Below are 26,077 nucleotides of genomic sequence, written 5' to 3'. Positions count from 1 at the left end.
GTAGATTCCCTTTGTTTGCAGAAAAAGCCCACTGGAGGCTTTTAAGAAGAGATTAGACTGTCATTGGTCAGTTGGCTTCCTGCTTTGAGGTTGGGGGGTTGGACTAGATGACCTCCAAGGTCCCTTCCAACTCTGTTCATCTGTTAAAATGCAGTCTAGAAATGCACCTTCCGCATGCAGAAAAGTCCCCCTTAGAGTAAGAAATAGACTTAGAAGTAAACTTCAAAGCCATATTAAAATAATAATAATAATACCAGCCACCTTTGGCAGATGTGGAAGTGAAATATGAGATTGGAGAGATCTGAAGTTTTAAGCAAAAGTTATTGACTTGTGTGGTTTTTTGGGTTTGGGGGTGGTTTTCTTTTCTTTTCTTTTCTTTTTCACATTGTTGCTGAGTTGCTAAGAACGATATTGATGGATGGTGGATTTTTGGCCCCGGCTGAAAGTATTTTCTAAAGCCCGAAGAGATGATATAAACTGGGCTGGAATAACCAAGAGAGGCCCCATCCCTGCATGCTGTTGTGAAGCTTCTCCTTTGCTTCCCACGGGTTATCAGGAGCAGAATGGATTCCATTTTCAAAGCACACACACAGAAGTGCGTTTGATTTATAGAATCTGTTCTGCACTCCGAATTTAGAAGTTACCCCTTCTAGGCAGGATTGGGTTGATTCTGGATTGTAGCCTCTGGATTGACTTGGGGGGGAAATTAGGAAGGAAGGAAGGAAGGAAGGAAGGAAGGAAGGAAGGAAGGAAGGAAGGAAGGAAGGAAGGAAGGAAGGAAGGAAGGAAAAGAGAAGGAAGGGAGGAGGAAGGAAGGAAATAGAATAGAGGAGAGGGGAGGGAGGATGGAAATAGAGAAATTGAGGGAGGGGGAGGGAGGGAGGAAGAAAGGGAGGAAGGAAATAGAGAAAGAAGGAGGAAGGAAATGGAGAAATAGAGGGGGAGGAAGGAAGAAAGGAGGAAGGAAGAAAATAGAGAAGGAAAGGAGGAGGAAGGAAGGAAACAGAATAGAGGGAAGGAGGGAGGGAGGAAGGAAATAGAGAAATTGAGGGAGGGGAAGGGAGGGAGGAAGAAAGGGAGGAAGGAAATAGAACAGAGGGAAGGAGGGAGGGAAGGAAGGAGGAAGGAAATAGAGAAAGAAGGGAAGGAGAAAGGAAATAGAGAAAGAGGGAGGAAGGAAGAAATAGAGGAGGGTGGGAGGGAGGGAGGAAGGAAATAGAGAAAGGAGGGGAAGGAGGAAGGAAATGGAGAAATAGAGGGGGGAAGGAAGGAAGGAAGGAAGGAAGGAAGGAAGGAAGGAAGGAAGGAAGGAGAGAATCAATGGAAGGAGGGAGGGAGGACCTAAACTAAATTAAAATGTCTTGGCTGATGTCCGATGAAAAGGAATGTTTTTTTCTTGAGTTTTTTATTTCTTTCTTGGATCCCTAGGTTAATATGTGGAGGCTGATATAGTTACCTTTCTGTTCCTCCTCCTCCTCCTCCTGTCAATTTCCTTCTTCCTTCATTTGCTTCTTCTCTTCTTTCCTTCTCTTCTTCATTTTTCTTCATACTTTCTTCCCTTCTCTACATTTCTCCTCTTTGCTCTCTTCTTTCCCCATTTCTCTTTCTCCTCCTTCTCTTTCTCCTTCACTGCCATTGTCTTCTCTCTCCCTCCTTCCCTCCTCGTCTTCATTTTGCCCTTCCTTCTCCTCCTTCCTCTTTTCCTTCCGCGTTCCCTTTTCTTTCCCTTTTGTCTTCTCCTTCTCCAATTCTCCTCCTCCTCTCCTCCTCTTCTTCTTAATGCCAACCCAATCATCGTCTGCTTCATTTCTGGCAAAGTCAGAGTATTCACATGTTTTCACCTGTCCCTCACTGACTTGTGCCTTCCTTTTTGGGATGATTTTCTTCACACCTTTTGGTGCGAAGGTGTTGAGCAAGGTGTTGAGGTGTTCACAAGGTGAAGTGCGTGTGGGGGGGCAGTCAGGTGACGTGAGGAACTTTTTTGTCTTCCTGAGGAAACAGGCCGAGAAGGCCAAAGCAAGAACAAGGGCTGTGAATTCCCAAATAAAAACCATTATTTTTCGACTGGCGGCCACAATTTCAGCCCAACATTTCCAGGCCAAAGCCAGTAAGTGGTTAAGAAAGTTTTGCCCCATTTTATGACCCCTTTTTTGGCCACAGTTGTTAAACGAGTCACTGCCATTCTTAAATGAATCGTCCGGCTTCCTCCATTGTACTTCCTTGTCAGAATCGGATTGGGAAGGTTTATCCCCTTGGGACACTGTAACCAACATAAATACAGGCGCCTTGCCAAGTGTCCAAATTGGCTGGGGAATTCTGGGAGGTGAAGTCCACCCGTCTTAAAGCATTCCAGCTGGGGAATTCTAGGAGTTGAAGTCCATTTGTCTTAAAGCATTCCGACTGGGGAATTCTGGGAGGTGAAGTCCATTTGTCTTAAAGCATTCCTGCTGGGGAATTCTGGGAGTTGAAGTCCATTTGTCTTAAAGCATTTTGGCTGAGGAATTCTGGGAGTTGAAGTCCATTTGTCTTAAAGCATTCCGACTGGGGAATTCTGGGAGGTGAAGTCCATTTGTCTTAAAGCATTCCGACTGGGGAATTCTGGGAGTTGAAGTCCATTTGTCTTAAAGCATTCCGACTGGGGAATTCTGGGAGGTGAAGTCCACTTGTCTTAAAGCATTTTGGCTGAGGAATTCTGGGAGGTGAAGTCCATTTGTCTTAAAGCATTCCGACTGGGGAATTCTGGGAGGTGAAGTCCATTTGTCTTAAAGCATTCCGACTGGGGAATTCTGGGAGTTGAAGTCCATTTGTCTTAAAGCATTTTGGCTGAGGAATTCTGAGAGTTGAAGTCCACCCATTTTAAGGCATTCTGGCTAGGGAATTCTGGGAGGTGAAGTCCATTTGTCTTAAAGCATTCCGACTGGGGAATTCTGGGAGGTGAAGTCCACTTGTCTTAAAGCATTTTGGCTGAGGAATTCTGAGAGTTGAAGTCCACCCATTTTAAGGCATTTTGGCTGGGGAATTCTGGGAAATGAAGTCCACCCATTTTAAGGCATTCTGGCTGAGGAATTCTGGGAGTTGAAGTTCATGCCAAGGTTGATAAAGTGACTAAACTAGCAGCATGGAACTTGGAAAAGGAATGCAGGAATCACTGTATGGACCTGAGGCCAATCATATGCTCCCACTGACCGCCAGGAAAATATACATTGTGTTATTATTATTATTATTTTTTTACACCAGGGTGCGGGAAGGGGCACTACTCTCTGTTTTTGCCCTCCCTCAGAATTGGCTTCAAAATGGTCCCAGTACAAAGATGCTAGCTGGGGGCCTCCATAAGCCAGGAAACAATTCTTACTTATTAATACAACAACCCTTTTTTTTTATAAAAAAAAGAATATTCAGTTTTTTGAATAATCAAATCACTCAGCGGGAACGTCATTTATTTCCCACTATTGAAAGCTGCACATTGTACGGAGATGTAAGATTATTTTTCTTTCTTTTCTTTTTTTTTCTTTTTCTTTTTTTTTTGGTCTCCTTGGAGACCAAACTGGATTTCACAGCAGCAACAAGTAAAAATGTCGATATTCATTCAGCCCTTTGGTGAGGTGTCGGCAGCTGCACAACGTTGCGTGTCGTCACCCTTTTGTTTTCTAGGTTTTCAAAAATCAATTTGTTTGCTTGCTCTTTTAAAATACTTGTAAGTTTTCTCCTTTATTAAGGGGTCACGATTGCATGTCGGTTTCTATCTATGAAGAAAAGGCACCCACCACAAACAGAGGAAGCCACTTTCTTAACTTCAATTCTGGGAATTGACGTCCATCTCTCTTAAAGCAGGCCAGCTGAGGAATTCTGGGAATTGATGCCCGTCTCTCTTAAAGCAGGCCAGCTGAGGAATTCTGGGAATTGATGCCCGTCTCTCTTAAAGCAGGCCAGCTGAGGAATTCTGGGAGTTGAAGTCCACCCAGTGTCAGGGTTACAACAAACACCCCTAATGGAATCACACCCGGTCTTGCTTTGGCAGCCCTGAAGATGCTTCCAAAATGGCCTCAGGCAATGCGTGCTGGCCCCCCCATGCCCCCTGCACATGCGTGCACGATCCCCCCTCGCATGCCACGTGTCTCTGCGCATGCCTGCATGTCTCGCCCCACACACCTTGAACCCTGCACATGCGCGCCAAATACCCGACAATCAGCTGTCGGGTGGTGGCGCACGCCCACATGTGCAGTGGGGCACTTCCGGGGGACCTCTCATGTGCTGAGGGAAATGGCTCTGCGTACCACTTCCTACAAGCGTGCATAGTCTGCTAACACGGTCCTATACCATTTCAGACAAATGGTTGTCCAGTCGCTTCTTAAAACTCTCCATTGTTGGAACACCCTCAGCTTCTGGGGGCAAGTCGTTCCACCGATGAATTGTTCTAACTGTCCGCTAAGCAAAAAAAATTCCGTGCCCCCAAAGAATACAAAACAACCAACCCCAAGAAAAAATTACAAAAAAACAAACCAACACCCAAAAAAAAAAAAAAAAAAAAAACCAACCCCCCCCCCACCAAAAAAAAAAAAAAAAAAAAAAAAAAAAAAAAAAAAAAAAAAAAAAAAAAAAAAAAAAAAAAAAAAAAATAAAAAACAAAAAAAAAAAAAAAAAAAAAAAAAAACCCCCCAGGAAAAGAGCAAAAACACAGAGAGGAGAAAAAAAAAAAAAAAAAAAAAAAAAAAAAAAAAAAAAAAAAAAGGAAAAAAAAAAAAAAAAAACAAACAACCCCCAAAAAAAAAAAAAAAACCCCACCCCCCCCCCAAACCCACCCCCCCCCCCCCCCCCCCCCCCCCCCCCCCCCCCCACCTTTTGCTTCCAAGGCACCAGACATTTCGGTCTCAATAGTGGTCTTACTTCAAGGACTCCCTGAAGGCATTAAATCAGCTATGAGGCATAGTGCAGGTAAGGGGATGAGGGGGGTGGATGGGTAGGGATTGCGCGTGCATGTGTAGGGGGCATGGGGGGCACGCATTGCTTCTGGGTGCTGGAACGCAAGCGCGAGCATGCAAGTACACACACAATTTTTGGCACAGGAGCCCCCAAAAGATTAGACACCACTGGTATAGGGACTCCTGCTTGAGCAGGGGGTTGGACTAGAAGACCTCTGAGGCCCCTTCCAGATCTACTCTATTCTATTCTAACTCTGGAAAACAAAACCCTCAAAGGCAGTGGAAAGCTTGAATCATTTAGCTTCCCAATTTTAGCTCCAGAGTGAATTTTAGAGGGGGGCCAAAGTTGCCCTTAATAATAAAGAATCTTTCTGAAGGTCTGTTGCATTAGCTTAATGGTGGATAATTAGCTCACGGTGGCCTGGACTTTTATTTTTTTGATATTAATCGTGCATCCTATTAGGTGGGTGATTACGAGATGAAAGATGTCATTTCATCCTTCTCCGATCTGGGCAAGGATTTGGTGTTTTGGGTCTCGAAAACAAGGAGCGGATAATTATGGGTTGAGCATAATTTTGGAATAATTTTGGATTTTTTTGGGGGGGGCAGGAGGGACTCGTCAAGTCAAAAAAGTCAAGCTGGAGGCCACAAAATACCACCTTTATTCCATGACTTTTTTGAACTTTGTGGAAATGCCCCGTCTTGGCAAGTTATATATACACCAGACCATGCTTTTACGCTGTACTATAGTTCAGGGATCCCCAACCACCGGTCCCTGGACCGGTACTGGTCCATGGAACAATTTCTACTGGAACGCCAGTTTGCTGGGCGCCGCCATCTTGTTTTGATGAAAAAGTGCTTCCGGTGAGCTTTTCCGGGTCGAAAGCGGCGTTTGGGTGCTGAAAGAATCCTTGCGCCTTAGTTTCATCGAGGTGGGGGGGGCGGCTTCAAACAAAACTAAGGCGTGAGGATTCTTTCAGCATGCATGGCAAGGCGAGTCGAGCGACCGTCCCGAAGCCGCCGCAAAACCCATCGACACAGGTACAAAGGAGGAGTTGAAGGTGGCGGGGAGAAGCGGGGGACGGCTGGCTGGCTGGTCGCTCGGCTCGCCTTGCCATGCGTGGTACCGCCTTGCCGGTACCGGGCCGCGGGTGATTTTGTGATGTCGGTACCGAGCCGCGGCACAAACAAGGTTGGGGACCACTGCTATAGTTCATTAAGGGTTGGGCTTTGTATAAATGTAATTAATAATAATAATTGGGGCTTATGTTGGAGGTGGCTGATGAGGAAGAGGAGGAACAGCTGTGTCCAGTGCCTGATGTGCGGATGAGCAGAAGGCAGAGGAGAGGAGAGCAATGGAAATCTATGGGCCGGTCCTCGGGACGGAAGAGCCACTGCTGCTAGTGAAGCCTCACCCGACCTCTGGGGATAAAAGTCAGGGGGTGGAGATGAATAGGTGGGGCAGACAACTATTCATCTCCATGCCAGACAGACTTGTTAGCGTGCGGTGTGTGTGTGAGAGAAGCTTTTTGCCGGAGCTGCTGACACTCCTAATAAAAGGAACATTTGTTTAACTACAGGGGGTTTTGTCGTGTTTGGGGAGCTGGGTCAGAACAGCCAAGCATAGACAACAAACACAAGCAGTACAGGTCTGGAGGTGGCCGATGAGGAAGAGGAGGAACAGCTGGGTCTAGTGCCTGACGCACGGATGTGCAGAAGGAAGAGGAGAGGAGAGCAGTGGAAATCTATGGGCCGGTCCTTGGGTCGGAAAAGCCACTGCTGCTTGTAAAGCTCCACCCTAGCTCTGTTTAGTTTACTTTATTGTCATTGCACCTCATACAACGAAATCAAACACCATCTTCAGTGCACATCATGCCCATGAAAATAAACACCAACGCACATCCTTAACCCTTCACACATTGAACCGGAAACCCCCGACACCACACCAACACTGCACTATATACAGCAGAATGCAAAAGAGCTACTGCCCTGGGATAGAAGCTGTTTTGCAGCCTTTTTGTCCTTGTTTTTATTATTCTCCTGTACCGTCTGCCAGATGGTAATAGTTCAAAAAAAAAAAAAGGGTTCCCAGGATGAGATGGATCTTTGAGGATGCTTTGAACTTTCTTAAGGCAGCGGGAGCTCTAAAGCTCTTCCAAAGAGGGGAGAGGACAACCCATGATCCTCTGGGCAATGACGTTAACCCTCTGGAGCTCTGTCCTATCAAGGTCCTATCAACCTCCACTGTGCAAGTGGCAAACCATATAGAAGTGCAGTAGGTTAAAATGCTCTCTATGGTGCAGTGGTAAAAGGTCACCACCACTGCTAGCAAAGACCCACCTGAGCTCTGGGGATAAAAGGCAGGGGGAGGAGATGAATAGATGTGACAGACAACTATTCATCTCCCTGCCGGATGGACTTGTTAGCCTGCGGTGAGAGAAACTTTTTGCCGAGGAGAGGAGAGCAGTGGAAATCTATGGGCCGGTCCCTGGAACGGAAGAGCCACCGCTACTAGCGAAGCCCCACTCTAGCTCTGGGGATAAAAGGCAGGGGGAGGAGATGAATAAGTGTGTCAGACAACTATTCATCTCCCGGACGGATGGACTTGTTAGCTCTCAGTGAGAGAGAAACTTTTGGCTGGGGCTGTTTGCACTCCTAATAAAGGGAATCATTTATTTAAATACAGAGGGTTTGTCGTGTTTCAGGAGATGGGTCAGAACAGCCTAGCATAGACTACAGACCTAAGCAGTGCAGCTAGTCCTCGATTTACAACCACAACGGAGCCTAAAATTTCTGCTGCTGCGCGAGACCTTTTGCAACAGGCCTGGAAGGTCCGCCGTTAACCAACCCAGTCGTAAGCCGAGGACTGCTGTACTTGGTGCAAATTTGGGGGTGACCTCTGATGTCTTTGGCTTCTGTGTCCATCTTCCCTCGCTTCTCAGGTGCACCAGGAAGGAGCAGTGCGAACGGTCCAGCGAGCCCCGGAGGTTTGCCTCGGAGATGAAGCAATGTGTCCAACTCACCGTGCACCCCAACAACATCTCCGTCTCCCAGTACAGCGTGACGGTGAGGATTATGGGCTTTTGAATTCTCAGATTCCACCACACCCAGGGCCCCTCGCTCAGGGCTCTCTGGCCTTGTGACCAAGGTGATATTGGTCTTCGGTAATAGAAAAGAGTGGGGTTTGAGGAGGGGGAAGGGAGGGAGAGAGGCAAGGAGGAAGGAAGGAAAACAGAAAGAGGAGGAGAAAGGAAGGGAGGGAGAAAGGGAGGGGGGAAGGAAGGAAAGAGAATGGAAGAGAAAAAATAGAAGGAGGGGGAGGAAAGGAATGAGGGAAGGGAGAAAGGTGAAGGAAAGAGGAGGAAGGAAAGAAGGAAGGAAGAAAAGAAAGGAGGAAGAAAGGAATTAAAAAGGAAGGAAGGAAAAAAGAAAGGAAGGAGAAGGGAAGAGGAGTGGGAGGAGGAGGGAAGGAAGGAGGGAAGGGAGGAAGGTGAAGGAAGGAAGGAAAGGAAAGTGAAGAAAAAGGAGAAAGGAAGAAAGGAATTAAAAAGGGAAGGAAGGACAAAAGGAAGGAAGGAGAGGGAAGAGGTGAAGGGAAGGGAAGAAGATGAAGACTGTAGGGTCCTTGGTGGGCTTTGAGCTTGATGGTTTTCTTGTAGACATTTCATTACCCAGCTAGGTAACATCATCAGTTTCAGAAGTGAGGTGACTTTACTCTCATTTGCTCTCCTTTCACATACACTGCTCAAAAAAATAAAGGGAACACAAAAATAAGACATCCTAGATCTGAATGAATGAAATATTCTTATTAAATACTTTGTTCATTACATAGTTCAATGTGCTGACAACAAAATCACACAAAATTTATCAATGGAAATCAAATTTAGCAACCCATGGAGGTCTGGATTCGGAGTTACACTCAAAATTAAAGTGGAAAAAACACTACAGGCTGATCCAATTTTGATGTAATGTCCTTAAAACAAGTCAAAATGAGGCTCAGTAGTGTGTGTGGCCTCCATGTGCCTGTATGACCTCCCTAGAATGCCTGGGCATGCTCCTCATGAGGTGGCGGATGGTCTCCTGAGGGATCTCCTCCCACACCTGGACTAAAGCATCCCTCAACTCCTGGACAGTCTGTGGTGCAACGTGGCATTGGTGGATGGAGCGAGACATGATGTCCCAGATGTGCTCAATTGGAGTCAGGTCTGGGGAACCGGCAGGCCAGTCCATAGCATCAATGCCTTCATCTTGCAGGAACTGCTGACACACTCCAGCCACATGAGGTCTAGCATTGTTGTGCATTAGGAGGAACCCAGGGCTAACCGCACCAGCATATGGTCTCACAAGGGGTCTGAGGATCTCATCTCAGTACCTAATGCCAGTCAGACTACCTCTGGTGAGCACATGGAGGGCTGTGCGGCCCCCTAAAGAAATGCCACCTCACACCATTACTGACCCACTGCCAAACTGGTCATGCTGGAGGATGTTGCAGGCAGCAGAACATTCTCCACAGCGTCTCCAGACCCTGTCATGTCTGTCACATGTGCTCAGTGGGAACCTGCTTTCATCTGTGAAGAGCACAGGGTGCCAGTGGCGAATGTGCCAATCTTGTGGCAAATGCCAAACGTCCTGCAAGGTGTTGGGCTGTAAGCACAACCCCCACTTATGGACGTCAGGCCCTCATACCACCCTCATGGAGTCTGTTTCTGACCGTTTGAGCAGCCACATGCACATTTGTGGCCCGCTGGAGGTCATTTTTCAGGGCTCTGGCAGTGCTCCTCCTGTCCCTCCTTGCACAAAGGCGGAGGTAGCAGTCCTGATGCTGGGTTGTTGCCCTCCTACGGCCTGCTCCACATCTCCTGATGTACTGGTCTGTCTCCTGGTAGCGCCTCCATGCTCTGGACACTACGCTGACAGACACAGCAAACCTTCTTGCCACAGCTCGCATTGATGTGCCATGCTGGATGAGCTGCACTACCTGAGCCACTTATGTGGGTTGTAGACTCCGTCTCACGTTACCACGAGAGTGAAAGCACCACCAGCATTCAAAAGTGACCAAACCATCAGCCAGAAAGCACAGGAAATGAGAAGTGCTCTGTGGTCACCACCTGCAGAACCACTCCTTTATTGGGGATGTCTTGCTAACTGCCTCCGCTTTCCACCTGTTGTCTATTCCATTTGCACAACAGCATGTGAAATTGATTGTCAGTGTTGCTACCTAAGTGGACGGTTTGATTTCACAGGTGTGTGATTGAGTTGGAGTTACATTGTGTTGTTTAATGTGTTCCCTTTATTTTTTTGAGCAGTGTATTAATGACAATGATATCCGTAGTGTTAGTAGTCTTGTTGGTTCCTTGATTAGGCTGTTATTTACTGTTAGCTTGTTTGCCTGAATTAATAGTCCCTTGATTGGGGAATTGTTTACTTTCTGATCGTCTAGTATTAATCTTGATGTTTATGTGGAGTTTGCTCTCTGTTTATATACTCGTGGCTTACCTGCCAGTTTTGGTGGGAGCAATCTTGGTGCTCCTTGATGGACCTGTTGTTCACCGTTTGATTGTTTGTCTGAGTCGGTGGTTGCTTGGGTAGGCATTATTTGTGGCTCGATTGATTTTGCAGCGTCAATTCAGTGCCAGAAAAACAGGTGGCCGATGCTTCAGTTAACGCCTTTATAAACATAGATTTTACAAACCGGTTGTAGATTTCTCCAACATGGAGGCAAACTCAGACAGAAGGAGACATGTTGCAAGTTCAGAGCTTCAGCAGCAACTTCAGCGGCTCAGAAACAGACCTCAGTTTCACTTTAGTTCAGCAGGCAAGCATTATATACAGCAGAGGAGAGGTGCAGTTTCATTTTTAATAGACAGACTCGTAGCTCAACATAGCTGCAGAGCTTAATACAGAGCCACACCTAAGCTACTTTTAGTTTCAGTTTCTAGCCTAGGCTACTTCAAGTTTCAGTTTCCAGCCTGAGATACTTCTAGTTTCAGTTTTCAGCCTGAGCTACTTTTAGTTTCAGTTTCCAGCCTAGGCTACTTCTAGTTTCAGTTTCCAGCCTGAGCTACTTTTAGTTTGTTTCCAGCCTAGGCTACTTTTAGTTTCAGTTTCCAGCCTGAGCTACTTTTAGTTTCAGTTTCTAGCCTGAGCTACTTCTAGTTTCAGTTTCTAGCCTGAGCTACTTTTAGTTTCAGTTTCCAGCCTAGGCTACTTCTAGTTTCAGTTTCCAGCCTGAGCTACTTTTAGTTTCAGTTTCCAGCCTAGGCTACTTCTAGTTTCAGTTTCCAGCCTGAGCTACTTTTAGTTTCAGTTTCCAGCCTAGGCTACTTCTAGTTTCAGTTTCCAAAACAGTCCTCATTGGCTAACTTAGTGGCTATGCCTATACATTGGCTGACCTTGTTACCACTCTATTCCAGTTCATGAATATACTCTGACAGATTGTTGGTCTGATGTTAATCCCCGTTTATGTGGGTGTTGATTGGTAGTAAGTAGGTCTTCTGGTTCTTTTATTTCTTTTTGGCTTTTAAAATCTCTATGTCTCTATGCCTTCAGTTAGTGATGGAACATCTACATCTTCTGGAGGCAAGTTGTTCAGTTGGTTAATTCCTCTCACTTTCAGGAAATTCCTCCTTAGTTCTAGGTTTCCATCCATTGCTTCTTGGCTTGCCTTTTGGTGCTTTGGAGAATAGTTTGACTCCCGCTTCTTTAGGAGCTCCTCAACTATTGGAACAATGCTTTCGTTATCTCCCTGGTTCTTCTTTTCATTAGACTAGATTTACCCGCAACATTAAATCACCCCCTTGGTTGATTTTAAGAGCCCAGGACGATGAATTCTTCTACTCTTTCAATGGTCTCATTGTCTGTGGAGATTCTCAACCCTCCAAGTCATGGGTTGTCCCAAGGGTGCTTTTTTCTCAAGAGGCAACTGGACTTTCTGGTTTTTCCTTGGAAGACGTTTCGCTTTTCATCCAAGAAGCTTCTTCCTCTCTGACTTGGATGGTGAGGGAAGGGAAGGGATGACCCTCCTTGCAGACAGCTGGTCATTTGCATCCTTTTTAGAGAGTCGTTGAGGCGGCTTGGAGGTTCGTCTGTGCCTTCAGGGTCACCTAAATAGCGCAAATGGGCGTGGAGCCTTCTTGGAACTGCAGAAAGGACTGTGTTGTAGACTGGAGATAGATGAGGTCGTATCCACCCCTCTCTGTTGATGGAAAGCTGTTCAATTCTGGTCCCCTCTTTCAAACCGGCGGTCTTCTCTGCCCAAAATGTGGACTTTGTTGTCTTCAACAATGTGTCTCATTGTCAATGTGCATTCCCACCTGTACAGTTGTCGTTATCTTTATGAGGAAGACAAACCACATCATTTGATGTTCCCAGCCTCCTGTTTTTTGACGGGGAATGGCCGCAGCAGGACCTTCCTTCCATCTTTCCTTTCGTAGCTCCTGTCCTTTCCGCATTTTCTCATCGCCCTCTTTCCTCTCCTCTCCTCTTTTTCTCCCGCAGCTGGTGTTGGAGACCTACAACGTGCCTGAGCTGTCCAATGGAGTCAATTGCTCCTTTGGAGACCTGGCGGAAATGGACGGAGTGGTGTCAGGGAACAAGATCAAGTGCCTGTCGCCAGCAGCCAAAGAGGTCCCTAAGATCATCACGGAAAATGGTAAGCATCAATACCGTTAGGATCCCAAATGTCCTCTCTGGGTCAGGTCCCAAGAACCAGGAACAAGTGGAGTGACTTCTGAGTAGTTCCTTTATGGTTGTTTGTTTGCCTACAGACAGAATCTTGCCAGGCTAAAGCGAGGATCTACAATACTTTGTAGATCACGGGCGTCAGAGTCAAGGCCTGGGGCGTTTTTGCTGGCAGAGCGCTTGGGCTCCTGGGGGAAGGATAGTGCAAAGCCTCCCTTTGTTCCTCAGTCCAGGAGAAGGATGCTGCAAAAACCCCATTGGAAGGGACCTTGGAGGTCATCTAGTCCAACCCACCCAACCCCAAAGCAGGAAACCTTACACCAGCTCTGACCAATGACAGTCTAATCTCTTCTTAAAAGCCTCCAGTGGGCTTTTGCTGCAGGCAAAAGGAATCTACATTTATAGACTGCCTTTTGTTCATGCCTCCCCTAACACAGGGGACGGTGATGGGGGTTCAAATTTTTTTACCACCCGTTCTGTGGGCGTGGCTTGGTGGGTGTGGCATGGCTTGGTGGGTGTGGCAGGGGAATGATACTACAAAATCACATCCCCTCTCCACTCCTGGGGGGAGGTTATTGTAAAATCCCCATTCCCTCCCCACCAAGTGGTGGGATTCGAATAATTGAATCACTGGTTCTCTGCCCTAATGGTTTCTTCCAACAACCAGTTCACCAAACTGCTCAGAAAGTTAACAACCGGTTCTCCCGAACTGGTGTGAACTGGCTGAATCCCACCACTGCTCCCCATCCCGCTAACCTGCTTTCCAGTTCTCTTCTCCTGTGCAGGGCAACCAAAGGAGACCCAGCCGATCAGCTGGGACTCAATGGGAGGCAGAGAAGAGATGGGGACGGGGCCAGTTAGAGGTGGCATTTGCCGGTTCTCCAAACTACTCAAAATTTCTGCTACCGGTTCTCCAGAACTGGTCCAAACCGGCTGAATACCCACCTCTGCTTGGGAGCTTCTCATGATCTATATTCAAATTTAAAACCCTCCAGCAGGAAGAGGCTTGCAATTAAATCCAGTGCGTTAGTGGAGCTATCCCTAGGCAGCAGACGGGCAGCGGAAGAGGGTGCCCTCGTCCCCAAATATATTCAGGAGTGCACGAGCGCATCTTTGCGCATGCAGACACCGTGATGAGCTCTTGTCAAGTCCTCTTTGCCGTTGATTGATTAATGACTCTTTCGGGGGGGGAAGAAAATGAGGTGGATTAGCCAAACTGGGGTCAAAAGATTTTGCATTAAACACGCGCACACCTTTGTTCTAAAGTCTTAATAGGTCCCTGAGATGCGGCTGTCAGATGAAAGCGCAAGCCAGCATTCAGGTTGTCACCGAAAGAAGACAGGCCAGGATTAAAGGGAATAGAAAGGACCTGTCACTGTGAATGAAGGGTAGGGAAGGGGCTTGTCATAGCTGAGAACATCGGGGCTGTGTGGGGTGCAGGTGAGGGGAGCGAAATGGGGGAAACATCATCTTGAAAATGAAATGCAGGTAGGCCTCAACTCAGGGACCCCCCCACTGAGCCCCAAATTGATGTGTTTAAGTGAGAAATTTGTTGAGTTGAATTTCGCCCCATTTGATGCCTTATTTTTTTTTTAACACATTTTGTTAAGTCCACCGCTGCAGCTGTTAAATTAGCAACATGGTTGTTAAGTCAAACTGGCTTCCCCATTGACTTTGCTTCTGAGAAGGTCACACAGGGGGAATTACATGACCTCTGGGGACACTGCAAACCATCATAAATAGGAGCCAGTGGCCCAGCAACTGAATTTTGATCACGTGACCACAGGGATGCTGCTAACGGCCCGTAAGTGTGAAAAATGGCCGCGTGTCACTTCTTTCTGTGCCGCTGTCAGCTTTGGAAGGCATATTCCGTGTTGCGACATAGCCTGAGAAAGTGGGAGGGAGGAGATTTGGGATAATGTCAGCATTCCAGCAAACCTCCACTCCAATCAGCAACTCCGAGACAAACATATCTCAAAAGTTGTGGTTGTGTTTTGTTTGTTGCTTATTGTCTCTTTTAGGAGGTGAATTTCTCAAGGGGGATGCCTGTCAGCTTTGGAAACCATATTCCACGTTGCCACATAGCCTGAGAAAGTGGGAGGAGGAGATTTGGGATAACGTCAGCGTTCCAGCAAACCTCCATTCCAATCAGCAACTCCGAGACAAACATATCTCAAAAGTTGTGGTTGTGTTTTGTTTGTTGCTTATTGTCTCTTTTAGGAGGTGAATTTCTCAAGGGGGGATGCCTGTCAGCTTTGGAAACCATATTCCACGTTGCCACATAGCCTGAGAAAGTGGGAGGGAGGAGATTTGGGATAATGTCAGCATTCCAGCAAACCTCCATTCCAATCAGCAACTCCGAGACAAACATATCTCAAAAGTTGTGGTTGTGTTTTGTTTGTTGCTTATTGTCTCTTTTAGGAGGTGAATTTCTCAAGGGGGGATGCCTGTCAGCTTTGGAAACCATATTCCACGCTGCCACATAGCCTGAGAAAGTGGAAGTGGGGTGATTTCAATGAAGTAGCTCTAAGTAGACAAAATAAAATTCTTCCCTTAGTCCAAGGTCATTGAGTACGGCACAGGATGAAATAAGGATCGTACTTTTGGATGGATCATGATTGGGCCATGTGATGTGATGACGACCAAGGGGAGATGGATGTGATGACCCGGGGCGTGACACAAAAATAACACAGTCACAAAAGTAGAATAAATTCCCTTTAATGCCTTCAACTTGGGCTTCAAGGTCCAATTATTCTCGACTTGACATCAAGCTCTTCCAAAAACAGTTTATGAAGGGAGTAAATGCAGTCCAAACCAAAACTAAAAATAATTAGAAGTAAAAAAAAAAACCCAACACAAGCGACACTGCAGTCATTAACACTGCAGGCCAGGATGATAAATTGCAGACTTCCACAAGATAATTGCAGCAACCACAGTTGGGAAGACGCCAAAACCCAGATAGGCCTCGACCAAGATAAAGCATGTTTTGCTTCCAGCAAAGAGCTATTTAAAATGCCCCACTTATATCCTGTTCTCCCAGCTGCAACTAATGAAAGGGATCAAGGCCTTTTCCTCTACCGTAACACATGTTGCTCCCTTCTCTGTTCCTCCCTGTGTGTCCTAGGATGAAGAGGGGATGGCCCTGGGTCTTCTTCCTCTGAATGCCCAGCCGGACTGTGCTCTCCCCCCGTTTCTTTCACAGCCACCGGAGCCACAGTCCCTGTCAGCTGATCAATATCCCCCAAAGAATCAGACTCCAACAAGAGCACGACAATGGATTTGTAGTTTGGGAAATTGCAGAAATCCTGAAAAAACTTTTAGATTTGGGATTCCACTGATGTGCCAGGTGCTATTCTAATAAAGGTACTTTTGAAAGACGTTTGTCTCGGAGTTACTGATTGGAGTGGAGGTTTGCTGGAACACTGACAGCCGCTGTAACTTGGAACAGCCACTAAACAAATGAGTACCGCCAAGTTTAATTTAGGACTAGCATCAACACGCTCCGGAATGATTTAAGTCTGGGTTATCTCGGTTGAAAGCTGGTTTAAAAGTTCAAATCCAGAGCCAGCTCTTTAAAATATTAGTGGCAAGTCCAAGCCGCCAGGTAGAGAAACACAACTACATTGGCAATTTTACCTCATTCTTTGAAAGAACATTTCCCTTAGGGCAGGCGTCTCCAAACATGGCAACTTTAAGACTTGTGGACTTCAACTCCCAGAATTCAGATTAACAGAGTTGGAAAGGAGCTTGGAGGTCATCTAGTCCAACCCCCACCCAAGCAGGAGACCCTACACCATTTCTGACAAATGGCAGGCTTGTCTCTCTTGAAAGTCTCAAGTGATGGCACTTCCACAACTTCCAAAGGCAACTTCTGTTCCATTGGCTGATTGTTCTCACTGTCAGAAAGTTTCTCCTTATTTCCAGGTTGAATCTTTCCTTGTTCGGTTTCCATCCATTATTTCTTATCTTGCTTTCAGGTGCCTTGGAGAATAGCTTGACCCCTCTTCCTCCTCTCTGTGGCAGCCCCTCAAATATTGGAAGGCTGCTCTCCTGTCTCCCCTGGTCCTTCTCTTCCCTAGACTAGCCAGGCCCAGTTCCTGCAACCGTTCATCATATGTTTTAGTGTCATCATCCTGGTTGCTCTTCTCTGTACTTTTTCTAGAGTCTCAACCTCTTTTTTTATAGTGTGGTGACCAAAACTGGATGCAGTACTCTAGGTGTGGTCTTACTAAGGCTTTATAGAGTGGTATTAGTGCCTCACTTGATCTCGATTGTATCCCTCTGTTAATGCAACCTAGGATTGCATTGGCTTTTTGGGCTGCCACTGCACACGGCTGGCTCCTATTCAGCTGGTTGTCCACTAAGACTCCAAGATCCCTCTCCCAGTTCCTGCCATTGAGCCTGGTGTCACCCAGTCTATATGTGTGCTAATTCCTCAGCTGGCATAGTCTTAAAGTTGCCGAGTTCTCTGCCCTGGAGAACAGCCGTGTGCAGGTGGACCAGGACACAGGTAGAGTTGCTAGAAGCACGGACTTCCCTCCATCTCTGTATTCGGATGAATAGCAAGGTAACCCTGTTGTTTTCCTTCCTCGCAGGAGACCACCACGTTGTCCAACTCCAGCTCAAATCCAAAGAAACCGGCATGACTTTTGCCAGCACCAGCTTTGTCTTCTACAACTGCAGCGTCCACACCTCGTGAGTTCACGCTTCTCTCCTGGGTCCTCTTTTTCTGACGGTGCCTCTGTGGCTAGGATCAGTGCTTTGATTTATTTAAACCCCACCCCCACCCCAAAGAATGGCATGGGTGCTTCAGAGGTGGTCATTCAGCCGATTCTGACCTGTTCTGGAGAACCGGTAGCGGAAATTTGGAGTAGTTCAGAGAACCGGCCAATCCCACCTCTGACTGGGCCCGCCCACCCCATCTATTCTCCGCCTCCCGAGTCCCAGCTGATTGGCTGGGTCTTTTTGGGTTGCCCTGCATAGGAGAACGGAGCTGGAAAGCAGGTTAGTGGGATGGGGGAGGGAATGGGGATTTTACAGTATTCTTCCCCTGCCACGCCCACCAAGCCACGCCCACAGAACCGGCTGTAAAAAAAAAAATTGAATCCTGCCACTGGTGTGTTTTTTTGATATTTCTTTTCTCTTCTAATTTTTTCAGGTGCCTCTCGTGTGTCGAAAGCCCCTACCGATGCTATTGGTGTAAATATCGTCACGTTTGCACCCACGAACCTCGCAATTGTCACTTCCTGGAAGGACAAGTCAAAGTCCCTGAGGTAGGTGGACAGAAGGATGTTTCTGAGATCTCCTCTTGATGGGGGCCTAAATAATAATAATAATAATAATAATAACAACAACCAAATTTTACTTGGGACAATTTGCCTCCTTTAATATGATGAAATAACAGCATCTGCCTAACTCAAGTCCCTGGAAAGGACTTGATAGGTGGACAGAAAATTGCCAAATCCGGACTAAACATCTGGCTAACTGTGCAACAAAGAAACATAATAACAAAAGCTAGAAGAAGACTCGGCAGAGTTTATTTTGTCAGAAAGAAATAGAATTTGGGAAGGCTGTGTAGAAAGATGTATGCTCTTCTAGGGCTGAGACGGAGCTACAAAGTGAATTCATTTTTTTCACCAGCAATCTCACGGGGAAACAATCTGAAATATTCCCAGAATTCTGGATATTCGGGCAGTGTTAAATATTCTGCATGAATTCCGTGGCTCAGATTGTTTGCAACAGGAGTGGAAATTTAAACGAGCGTTGGTTAAATAACTTTTTATCAACAGCTGTATAGAAATAAATTACACTCAGGTAGTCCTCGGCATATGACTACAATTGGGATCAGAGTTTCCATCGCTGAGCAAGGCAGTTGTTAAGTGACTTGTGCCTGATTTTATGACTTTTTTTTTGCTGCAGTTGTTTCATGAGTCGCATGGTTGTTAAGTGAATCTGGCTTCCACCTTTGATTTTGCTTGCTGGAAGCCAGCTGGAAAGGTTGTAAGGGGCAATCAGGTGACCCTGGAATGTTGCAACCATCATAAGTACATGTCAGTTGCCAAATTCCTGTGCAGATTCTTAGTCATCCAAGTGGTGGTTGTCCCAAAGGTGCCTTTTTTTTCAAGAGGCAACTGGACTTTCTGGGTTTTCTGTGAAGACGTTTTGCTTCTCCTCCAAGAAGCTTCGTCAGCTCTGATTGGATGGTGGAGAATGAAAGGATTTATATTCCTTCCGGACAGAACTGGTCATTTGCATCCTTTTCCAAAAGTCGTTGAGGCCACTTGGAGGTTGATCTGTGTCCTCAGGGTCACCTGAGTGGTGCAAATGGGTGTGAAGCCTTCTTGGAATTGCACAGTCCTTTCAACCATTCCAAAAAGGCTCCACGCCCATTTGCACTACTTAGGTGACCCTGAGGACACAGATAAACCTCCAAGTCGCCTCAACGTCCCTCTAAAAGGATGCAAATGACCAGCTGTCTGCCAGGAGTCTCAATCCTTTCCCACCATCCAGTCGGAGCTGAAGAAGCTTCTCGGCTGAGAAGCGAAACATCTTCACAGAAAAACAAGAAAGTGCAGTTGCCTCTTGGAAAAAGCCCCTTTGGGATGTCAATCACCAATTTTAAACATGTCACTGGGTGGATGCTGCAACGATTGTAGGTAGAAGGGCCAGTTGTAAGTCCCATTTTCAGTGCCATTGAACTGTCACTAAATGAATGGCTGTAAGTCTAGGACCACCAGTAACTCCAATTCGTTTAAAAGATCAAAAACCATTGAACCACCACCTTCCAAGTTTCAAAATACCTGATCAGGTTGTGCAACTTATTGGGGTTTCAGAAAAAAAAAGTGCTCTGGGACAGGAGTCTCCAAACTTGGCAACTTTAAGGCTTGTGGACTTCAACTTCCATAATTCTGGGGAATTCTGGGAGTTGAAGTATACAAGCTTTTAAGTTGCCAAGTTTGGAGACCTCTGCTCTGGTACATAATGATCTGCATAAGACTAGTCCCTGTTTACAATTATTTAAAGCAGCGGCATCTTTTCTCAGGACAGCTGCAGAATTCTGGGGAAAGATCCGGCTGCTTTAAAGAATTGCAGACAAGTTCTGTAGAGATCCACAATGGAGAACCTATGGCCCATGTGCCACAGGTGGCATGTAGAGCCGTTTGTGATAGCATGCGAGCTGCAGGCAAGCCTACCTCACTGTGCATGCACGCACCTCACAGCTGATTTTCAGCCAGTTTGAGGTCTTTTTCGGCCTCCCAGAGGCTTCAGGATGGCTTCTGCAGGCTTTTCAGGCTCAAAACTAGGCCTGTTTTGTCACTTCCTATTTTTCTGGAAATACCAGAAGTAATGAAACGGGCCTAGTTTTTGGCCTGAAAAGCCTGGAGAAGCTTGCAGAAGCCTTCCTGAAGCCTCTGGGAGGCTGAAAGAGGCCTCAAACTGGCCAAAAATCAGCTGTGAGGTGCAGTTTAGGTAAGGGGATGGCGAAGGTGGTTTGGTGGGAATTGCGTGTGTGTGCGCAGGGGCATGGCGGGGCGCGCATTGTCTTCTGGGTGCTGGCACCGAGCACGACTATTTTTGACACAGGAGCCCCAAAACTTTAGCCACTACTGGTATAGATACTTCTTCCTACGCTGAGGCTTATTTTTAGAATCCGAGTTGGGAAAACCACACAGTCCTAACGATATCCAGATTCCAGAATCACAACCCTAATCAAAAGATTTACGAGCATTGGAAGTGATGCGAATTTCATCAGAGCTACGACGTTAAGCAATGATTCAGCCTGGCTTTGAAAATGGAGTTCTTTATTCTAGATCTGATGATTTGATTTCCTCCTCTAATTGAAACCCAAATTTGCCCGGTATTCTCAAAGAGCCCGGACTGTGCAAAGTCCTATTCGTCTCATCTTCCAAACTTCATCTCAGCAATAAAACGAAGATATTTGTACGGTCGGCACAGAGCTGACTCAAAAACAAAAGGAGGATGATCGGATCGCGCGATTGGGGATCGGAGCACTTTGCTTTGGGCGGATAATTTCCCTTTTTCGGGGGCTTTTGAAAACACAACCAGCTGCTTTGAAATATGTGTTGGGTTGCAGCCCTTGAGTTGAAGAATCTGTGGTTATTATTTCCTCGAATGGGGTGGGAGAGAGGGAGGGTGTGCTGTTTACCAGCTGGGGAGGAGGAAGCATGATAGACTGCTACCACAATAAGATGATATCGGCCTTTGAACAGGAGTGGAGAAAAAGAAAACCCCTAAAAATTGTAGCCACTGTTGTGAAAAGGAGACAAGAATAACTTTGCCGGGTCAGGATGATGGTTTACTGTATACAGTGCCCACTAGCAGAGATCCAACCATCATTGCACGCTGTTGGATGACAGTCTGTGGCTTATCAGAAGGTGAATTCAGTACCGAAGTCCTTGAGAGATTTTTCTCCATGCCACGGATGTCAAACCAGTGGTGCCATGCTACCGGTTCGCACCGGTTCAAATGAACCAGTCGTAAAAAAACCCTCCGTGGATCAGAGAGAGGAGAAAGAAGAGAAAAGCGCAGGATCAGCCCTCCTACTCACCCCTGCTGTCAGGTGAGGTTCCATCCAAAATCTGTTGTGGTTTGCCGGCAGCAGGTGTGGATGGCTGAGGTCTCGGAGAGCGAGGACTCAGATGAGGGGCCTGCATGTGATGCAGGGATGGGGCCAGGACCATCAGGGAGGGGAATGCTGCCTTTGGAGATTGTGGAGGCTGGCAGCAGTGAGGAAGAGCATCCCGAGGAGCCTGTGCCAAGTGTGCATGTTTGCAGGGCTGCTCAAAGGAAAGAGCAGCTGCACCAGCAGAGGTGACTCGAGAGTAAGGCTGCAATTTAATGGCCCCTCCCTTAAGAGATAAAAGCCAGCTGAGAAACCGGAGTTCTTTGCAGAGAAGTTTGATACTCGAGCTTGGTGGATGTTAGGAATGTCCGAGTTGGTATTTGGAGACTCTTTGATTTGTTGTTTAGGAACTTTATCTGTTGTTCTTGGCAGACTTGCAAAAACTTGGCAAGGCTCTTTCTTGTCGGAACCTTTTTATCTGTGTAGAAACAGGATTCGTAAATGAAACCGTAAAAGGTTGTGCCGGTACCTTTGTCTTGTGTTTACTCTCGTGGAGCCAGGTTTGGGTCAGAACAAAATCCAAGAAAGAAAACCTTAGACTCCATTATTATAGAGAAAAGGACTTTTACTGGAAATCAAAGTGGTAGGTAGCATCAAAAGAACTCAAGATCTGAAGCACTCGGCGCAAAACATCACACATACAAAGTGATGGCAACGTTCCCGCCAACAATAGTTCAAACGGGCCATCCAATCCGAGATCTGTATAATGTCATGTGAGGCATCTTCAGGTGATGTTTCAAACATCTGGCTCACCAGGGCGTTTGGCCTTGGCCCGCTTAAATAAGAAGCTACGGGTTGTAAAATAGGGCAAAATTAACTGTCAGCGCTTAGCAACAGAAATTTGGGGCTCAATTGTGGTCGTAACTCGAGGTCTACCTGCACAAACTTCCTGCCACCACTTTTAACTGCTTGATCCACTGGGACCATCCTTCCTACGTTTCTTCCCCGTGACCATTAAGCCAATGGAGGCTCCTGGTTCTCTGATCTGATAGTTTCCTAGGCAGCATCGCTTCCCCTCGATAACCCAAGGTCATCCAGGCGTTCCATCCCAATTTGGTCCTTTTCGCTAGGAGTTGGAGGGTTGTGCTCCCGTGACTTTAAATTAGGAACGCTGGGCTACAAGTTTGCATTAGTTTCAATTACAAGATCTATTGATCGATAGATCCATCAGGTGGAAATTGTGCTGATTCTTCACTCAGAATTGCCTTTAATAATTCAGGAGAAGAGACAACGGGAGGGTGGGGTGAGTTTTTTTTGGTTAACTCTTAGCGGTTGGGGCCGCAGCATCCACGAGAAATAAGCAGGGGCACAATAACAAAAGAAGAGTCGCAGCATCGTCCCTTTTGTACACGTGTGTCGTAACGTATGGAAGCGTCAGAGCTTATGGTGCGGTGGCACAATGTTCTTTTGTCGCATTGATAAAAGCAGTGGGCTCTTACGGACTCCGGGAGCTTAGCTCCATGCCGCTGTTGCGAAAAGAATGAAAATATGGGGTCCTTGGTGCTTATCTAAGCTTATACACACATCCAGTCTATATATGCACATATAGACTGGGTGAAACCAGGCTCAATAGCAGGAACTGCGAGGGGGATCTTGGAGTCTTAGTGGACAACCAGCTAAATAGGAGCCAGGAGAGTGCAGCAGCAGGCAAAAAAGCCAATGCAATCCTAAGTGGCATTAACAGAGAGATACAATCGAGATCAAAGGAGGTACTAATACCACTCTATAAAGCCTCAGTAAGGCCACACCTAGAGTACTGCATCCAGTTTTGTCACCACACTGTAAAAAAAGAGGTTAAGAGTCTAGAAAAAGTGCAGAGAAGAGCAACCAGGATGATGAGGGGACTGGAGGCTAAAACATATGAAGAACTATTACAAGAACTGGGCTTGGCTAGTCTAGTAAAGAGAAGGACTAGGAGAGACAGGATAGCAGTCTTCCAATAGTTGAGGGGCTGCCACAGAGAGGAGGAAGGGGTCAATCTTTTTGCTAAAGCGCCTGTAGGCCAGAGAAGGAATAATGGATGGAAACTGAACAAGGAGAGATTTAACCTGGAAATAAGGAGAAACTTTCTGACAGTAAGAACAATCAACCCATGGAACAGAAGTTGCTCTCGGAAGTTGTGGGAGGGTCATCACTTGAGACTTTCAAGAAAAGATTGGACTGCCATTTGTCAGAAATGGTGTAGGGTCCCCTGCTTGGGTGGGGGGTTGGACTAGATGACCTACAAGGTCCCTTCCAACTGATTATCTGTTATCTGGTTGTCTTCTTGCAGGTGTTTCATAACCCAGCCAGGTACCATGATCAGTGCTAGAAGGGAGCAGGGTTGCCCTCTGTTTATATACAAGTGGCTTGCCCTGTATATTTGTATATAAACAGAGCAAACCTCAGTCTAGCACTAATGATGTTATTGTCAACTCATAAAATATTTCTATGGCCTTTTTAGAGTTGCCAACAAAAAGGGAAGGAGGAGGAGTGTAGCGGCTTGCAAAAACGAAACTGCGTTCCATAAATGTTTTCATAGATAGTTTCCAGGCGACTGAAGTTTCTGCCACACAAAAATCTAACTGGAGAGCATGATTGATGACTCTGGGCTATGGATGTGTCCCATTGGAGAATATGAATTATGATACACCCAGGGGGTAGAGGGGAAAACCAGGGTCAAGAGTGACAATGAATTATGTGCCTCAGAGTTGGCCACACCCAGGCAGTGCTGGCATGTCTTCTCCTAATAAATCTTCTTTAAGCTTTGAAAATCCAGTTAGAGACTCCTGATTTAAATGGGGGTAAGTGCTGGAGCCCTGACAGGTTCAATAAATGTCAGCAAAAATGCAGCCAAGTTCAGAGAGCACCGAGAACCCCGTAGTCGTCATCTTCCTTCTCCTCCTCTCCACAGCTTCTACGGAGTTGGCTGTGTCATGGCCTCTCGATTGCCGGCCTCTCCAGCAGCCGAATCAGAGGAGGAGGAGGAAGCGGAGGAGGAAGAGGAGGAGGTGTGGGAATCAGGGTCACCATCAAGGCAACCTGAGAGCTCTGAGGGGGAAGAGAGAAGGCAACTATCAGAGAGAGACAGAGACAGAGAGAGACAGAGAGAGGGAGACCAAGGTGGAGTCTGGGCTGTCCGTCAGCCCTCAGATGGAGAGTCAATAGCCCCCAGGTCTGGAGGTGGCTGATGAGGAAGAGGAGGAACAGCTGGGTACAGTGCCTGACATGCAGAAGGCATAGAGGAGAGGAGAGCAGTGGAAATCTACGGGCCGGTCCTTGGGACAGAAGAGCCACCGCTGCTAGAGAAGCCCCACCCAAGCTCTAGGGATAAAAGGCACGGGGCAGAGACAAACAGACATGGCAGAGACCTATTCCTCTCCCTGCCGGACAGACTTGTTAGCCTGCGGTGAGAGAGAAACTCTTGGCATTAGTAATAAAGGGATCGTTGATTTAAATACAGAGGGGTTTGTCATTGTTTGAGGAGCTGGGTCCGAACAGGCTGGCTGGCACATGATTAAAGAGCCGTCACGGACCGGGCCTTTGAGGCAGCAAGTGGATACGGATCCTTCCTGAGATCCAATTCTCCTCTCCTCTCCATCCACCGGGCTGGCGTGTCCGGCAGAGAGTGAGGCTGGCAGGGGAAACAAAGCCCTTAAGCCTCATTCTTGTCGGGGGTCTGTATTTCAACCGTATCTTTTTTTCAGAGCCTTGAAAGGGATTCCGGGTTTTCATTGAATGTAGAAAAACCCGGGTGGCGCGTGCACGAAAGAGCACAGGGGGGAGGTGATAGGAGGCAGAAAAAATGCTGGTAAGAAGAAAGGCTGGGAATGTTACCAAAAGAAACCAAAAAAAAGAAAAAAGAAAAGAAAAAAGAGCAATTCCAGATAACCAGCCTGTTCGGGCCCAGGCTTAAAAGATATTTAATCATCTAATTACATGGGGTTTCTTTTTTTCTTTCTTTTTTTCTTTCTTTCTTTCTTTCTTCTTCTTCTTCTTCTTCTTCTTCTTCTTCTTCTTCTTCTTCTTCTTCTTCTTCTTCTTCTTCTTCTTCTTCTTCTTCTTCTTCTTCTTCTTCTTCTTCTTCTTCTTCATTCATCTCTCCGTGTTTGCTCTGGCCTCCGAAATGGGAGCGTGGGGCGGGGGGGCTGAAGAAGAGAAGGAGATGAAAAGAGGGTGGTTAAAAAAAAGAAGAAGAAGAAAGAAATAGAGAGAAAAAAGAAAAAAAAAAAACCTTGCACGCTTACAAGGGCCTCCAACTCATTCCGGTCTCGAGCCACATAAAAGAGCGAGAAACTTCAAATATGATTTCATCGTTTTCAGCTGGCAGCTCCTCCATTCTCCCAGCCAGCTGCCACACGCCGGAGATCCTTCAAGAGGCCCCTTCAGGTTCAAATGCACTGATTTTTCTTTGTCCTTCCCCCCCTTTTTTTCTCCTTTCCTCTCCCCGAAGCTGCCACTTCAGGAGCCAGAGATTCCCCCGTCCTCTGGAGTTGTCAAGAGCCCCGCTGGTGGGAGGGGAGGGGAGGGGAAGGGAAGGGAAGGGAAGGGAGGAGAGAAAATTCTTGACAGGTGCAGGCAGAGCCAGGTGGGAGAGGAAGGCAAGGCAGGGTGAAAAGAAAGTCCAAGAGGCCATCGCCCTCCGATGGAAGGCGTCTCCTTCCTTCCTTCCTTCCTTCCTTTCTTTCTTTCTTTCTTTCTTTCTTTCTTTCTTTCTTTCTTTCTTTCTTTCTTTCTTTCTTTTTTAACAAAAAGAACTCCTTTCAACTGGGACAATCTTAAAAGTGTGAGATTGTTGGGTGGGTGGGTGGATCAAGAGGCCTCCAGGCTCATCCTGGGTGGGTGGGTGGGTAGG

General features: G+C 46.7%; 1 protein-coding gene across 1 annotated transcript in view; it reads left to right on the top strand.

Annotated features, from left to right (window-relative positions):
* Nucleotides 1-26,077, top strand: part of PLXNA4 (plexin A4) — a 546,538-nt gene that overhangs the window by 382,831 nt on the left and 137,630 nt on the right. Inside the window, exons 6-9 of the mRNA XM_087935355.1 lie at nucleotides 7,862-7,985; nucleotides 12,417-12,570; nucleotides 17,195-17,294; nucleotides 17,758-17,872. Coding sequence (XP_087791481.1) covers nucleotides 7,862-7,985; nucleotides 12,417-12,570; nucleotides 17,195-17,294; nucleotides 17,758-17,872 — 493 coding nt within the window. The remainder of the gene's footprint in view (nucleotides 1-7,861; nucleotides 7,986-12,416; nucleotides 12,571-17,194; nucleotides 17,295-17,757; nucleotides 17,873-26,077) is intronic.

Source organism: Pseudonaja textilis, chromosome 5 (genome assembly GCF_049901715.1).
Source record: "Pseudonaja textilis isolate UNSWEBS1 chromosome 5, rPseTex1.2, whole genome shotgun sequence".
In the NCBI taxonomy this organism is placed as follows: Eukaryota; Metazoa; Chordata; class Lepidosauria; order Squamata; family Elapidae; genus Pseudonaja; species Pseudonaja textilis.
This window is presented reverse-complemented; position numbering and strand designations above follow the sequence as displayed.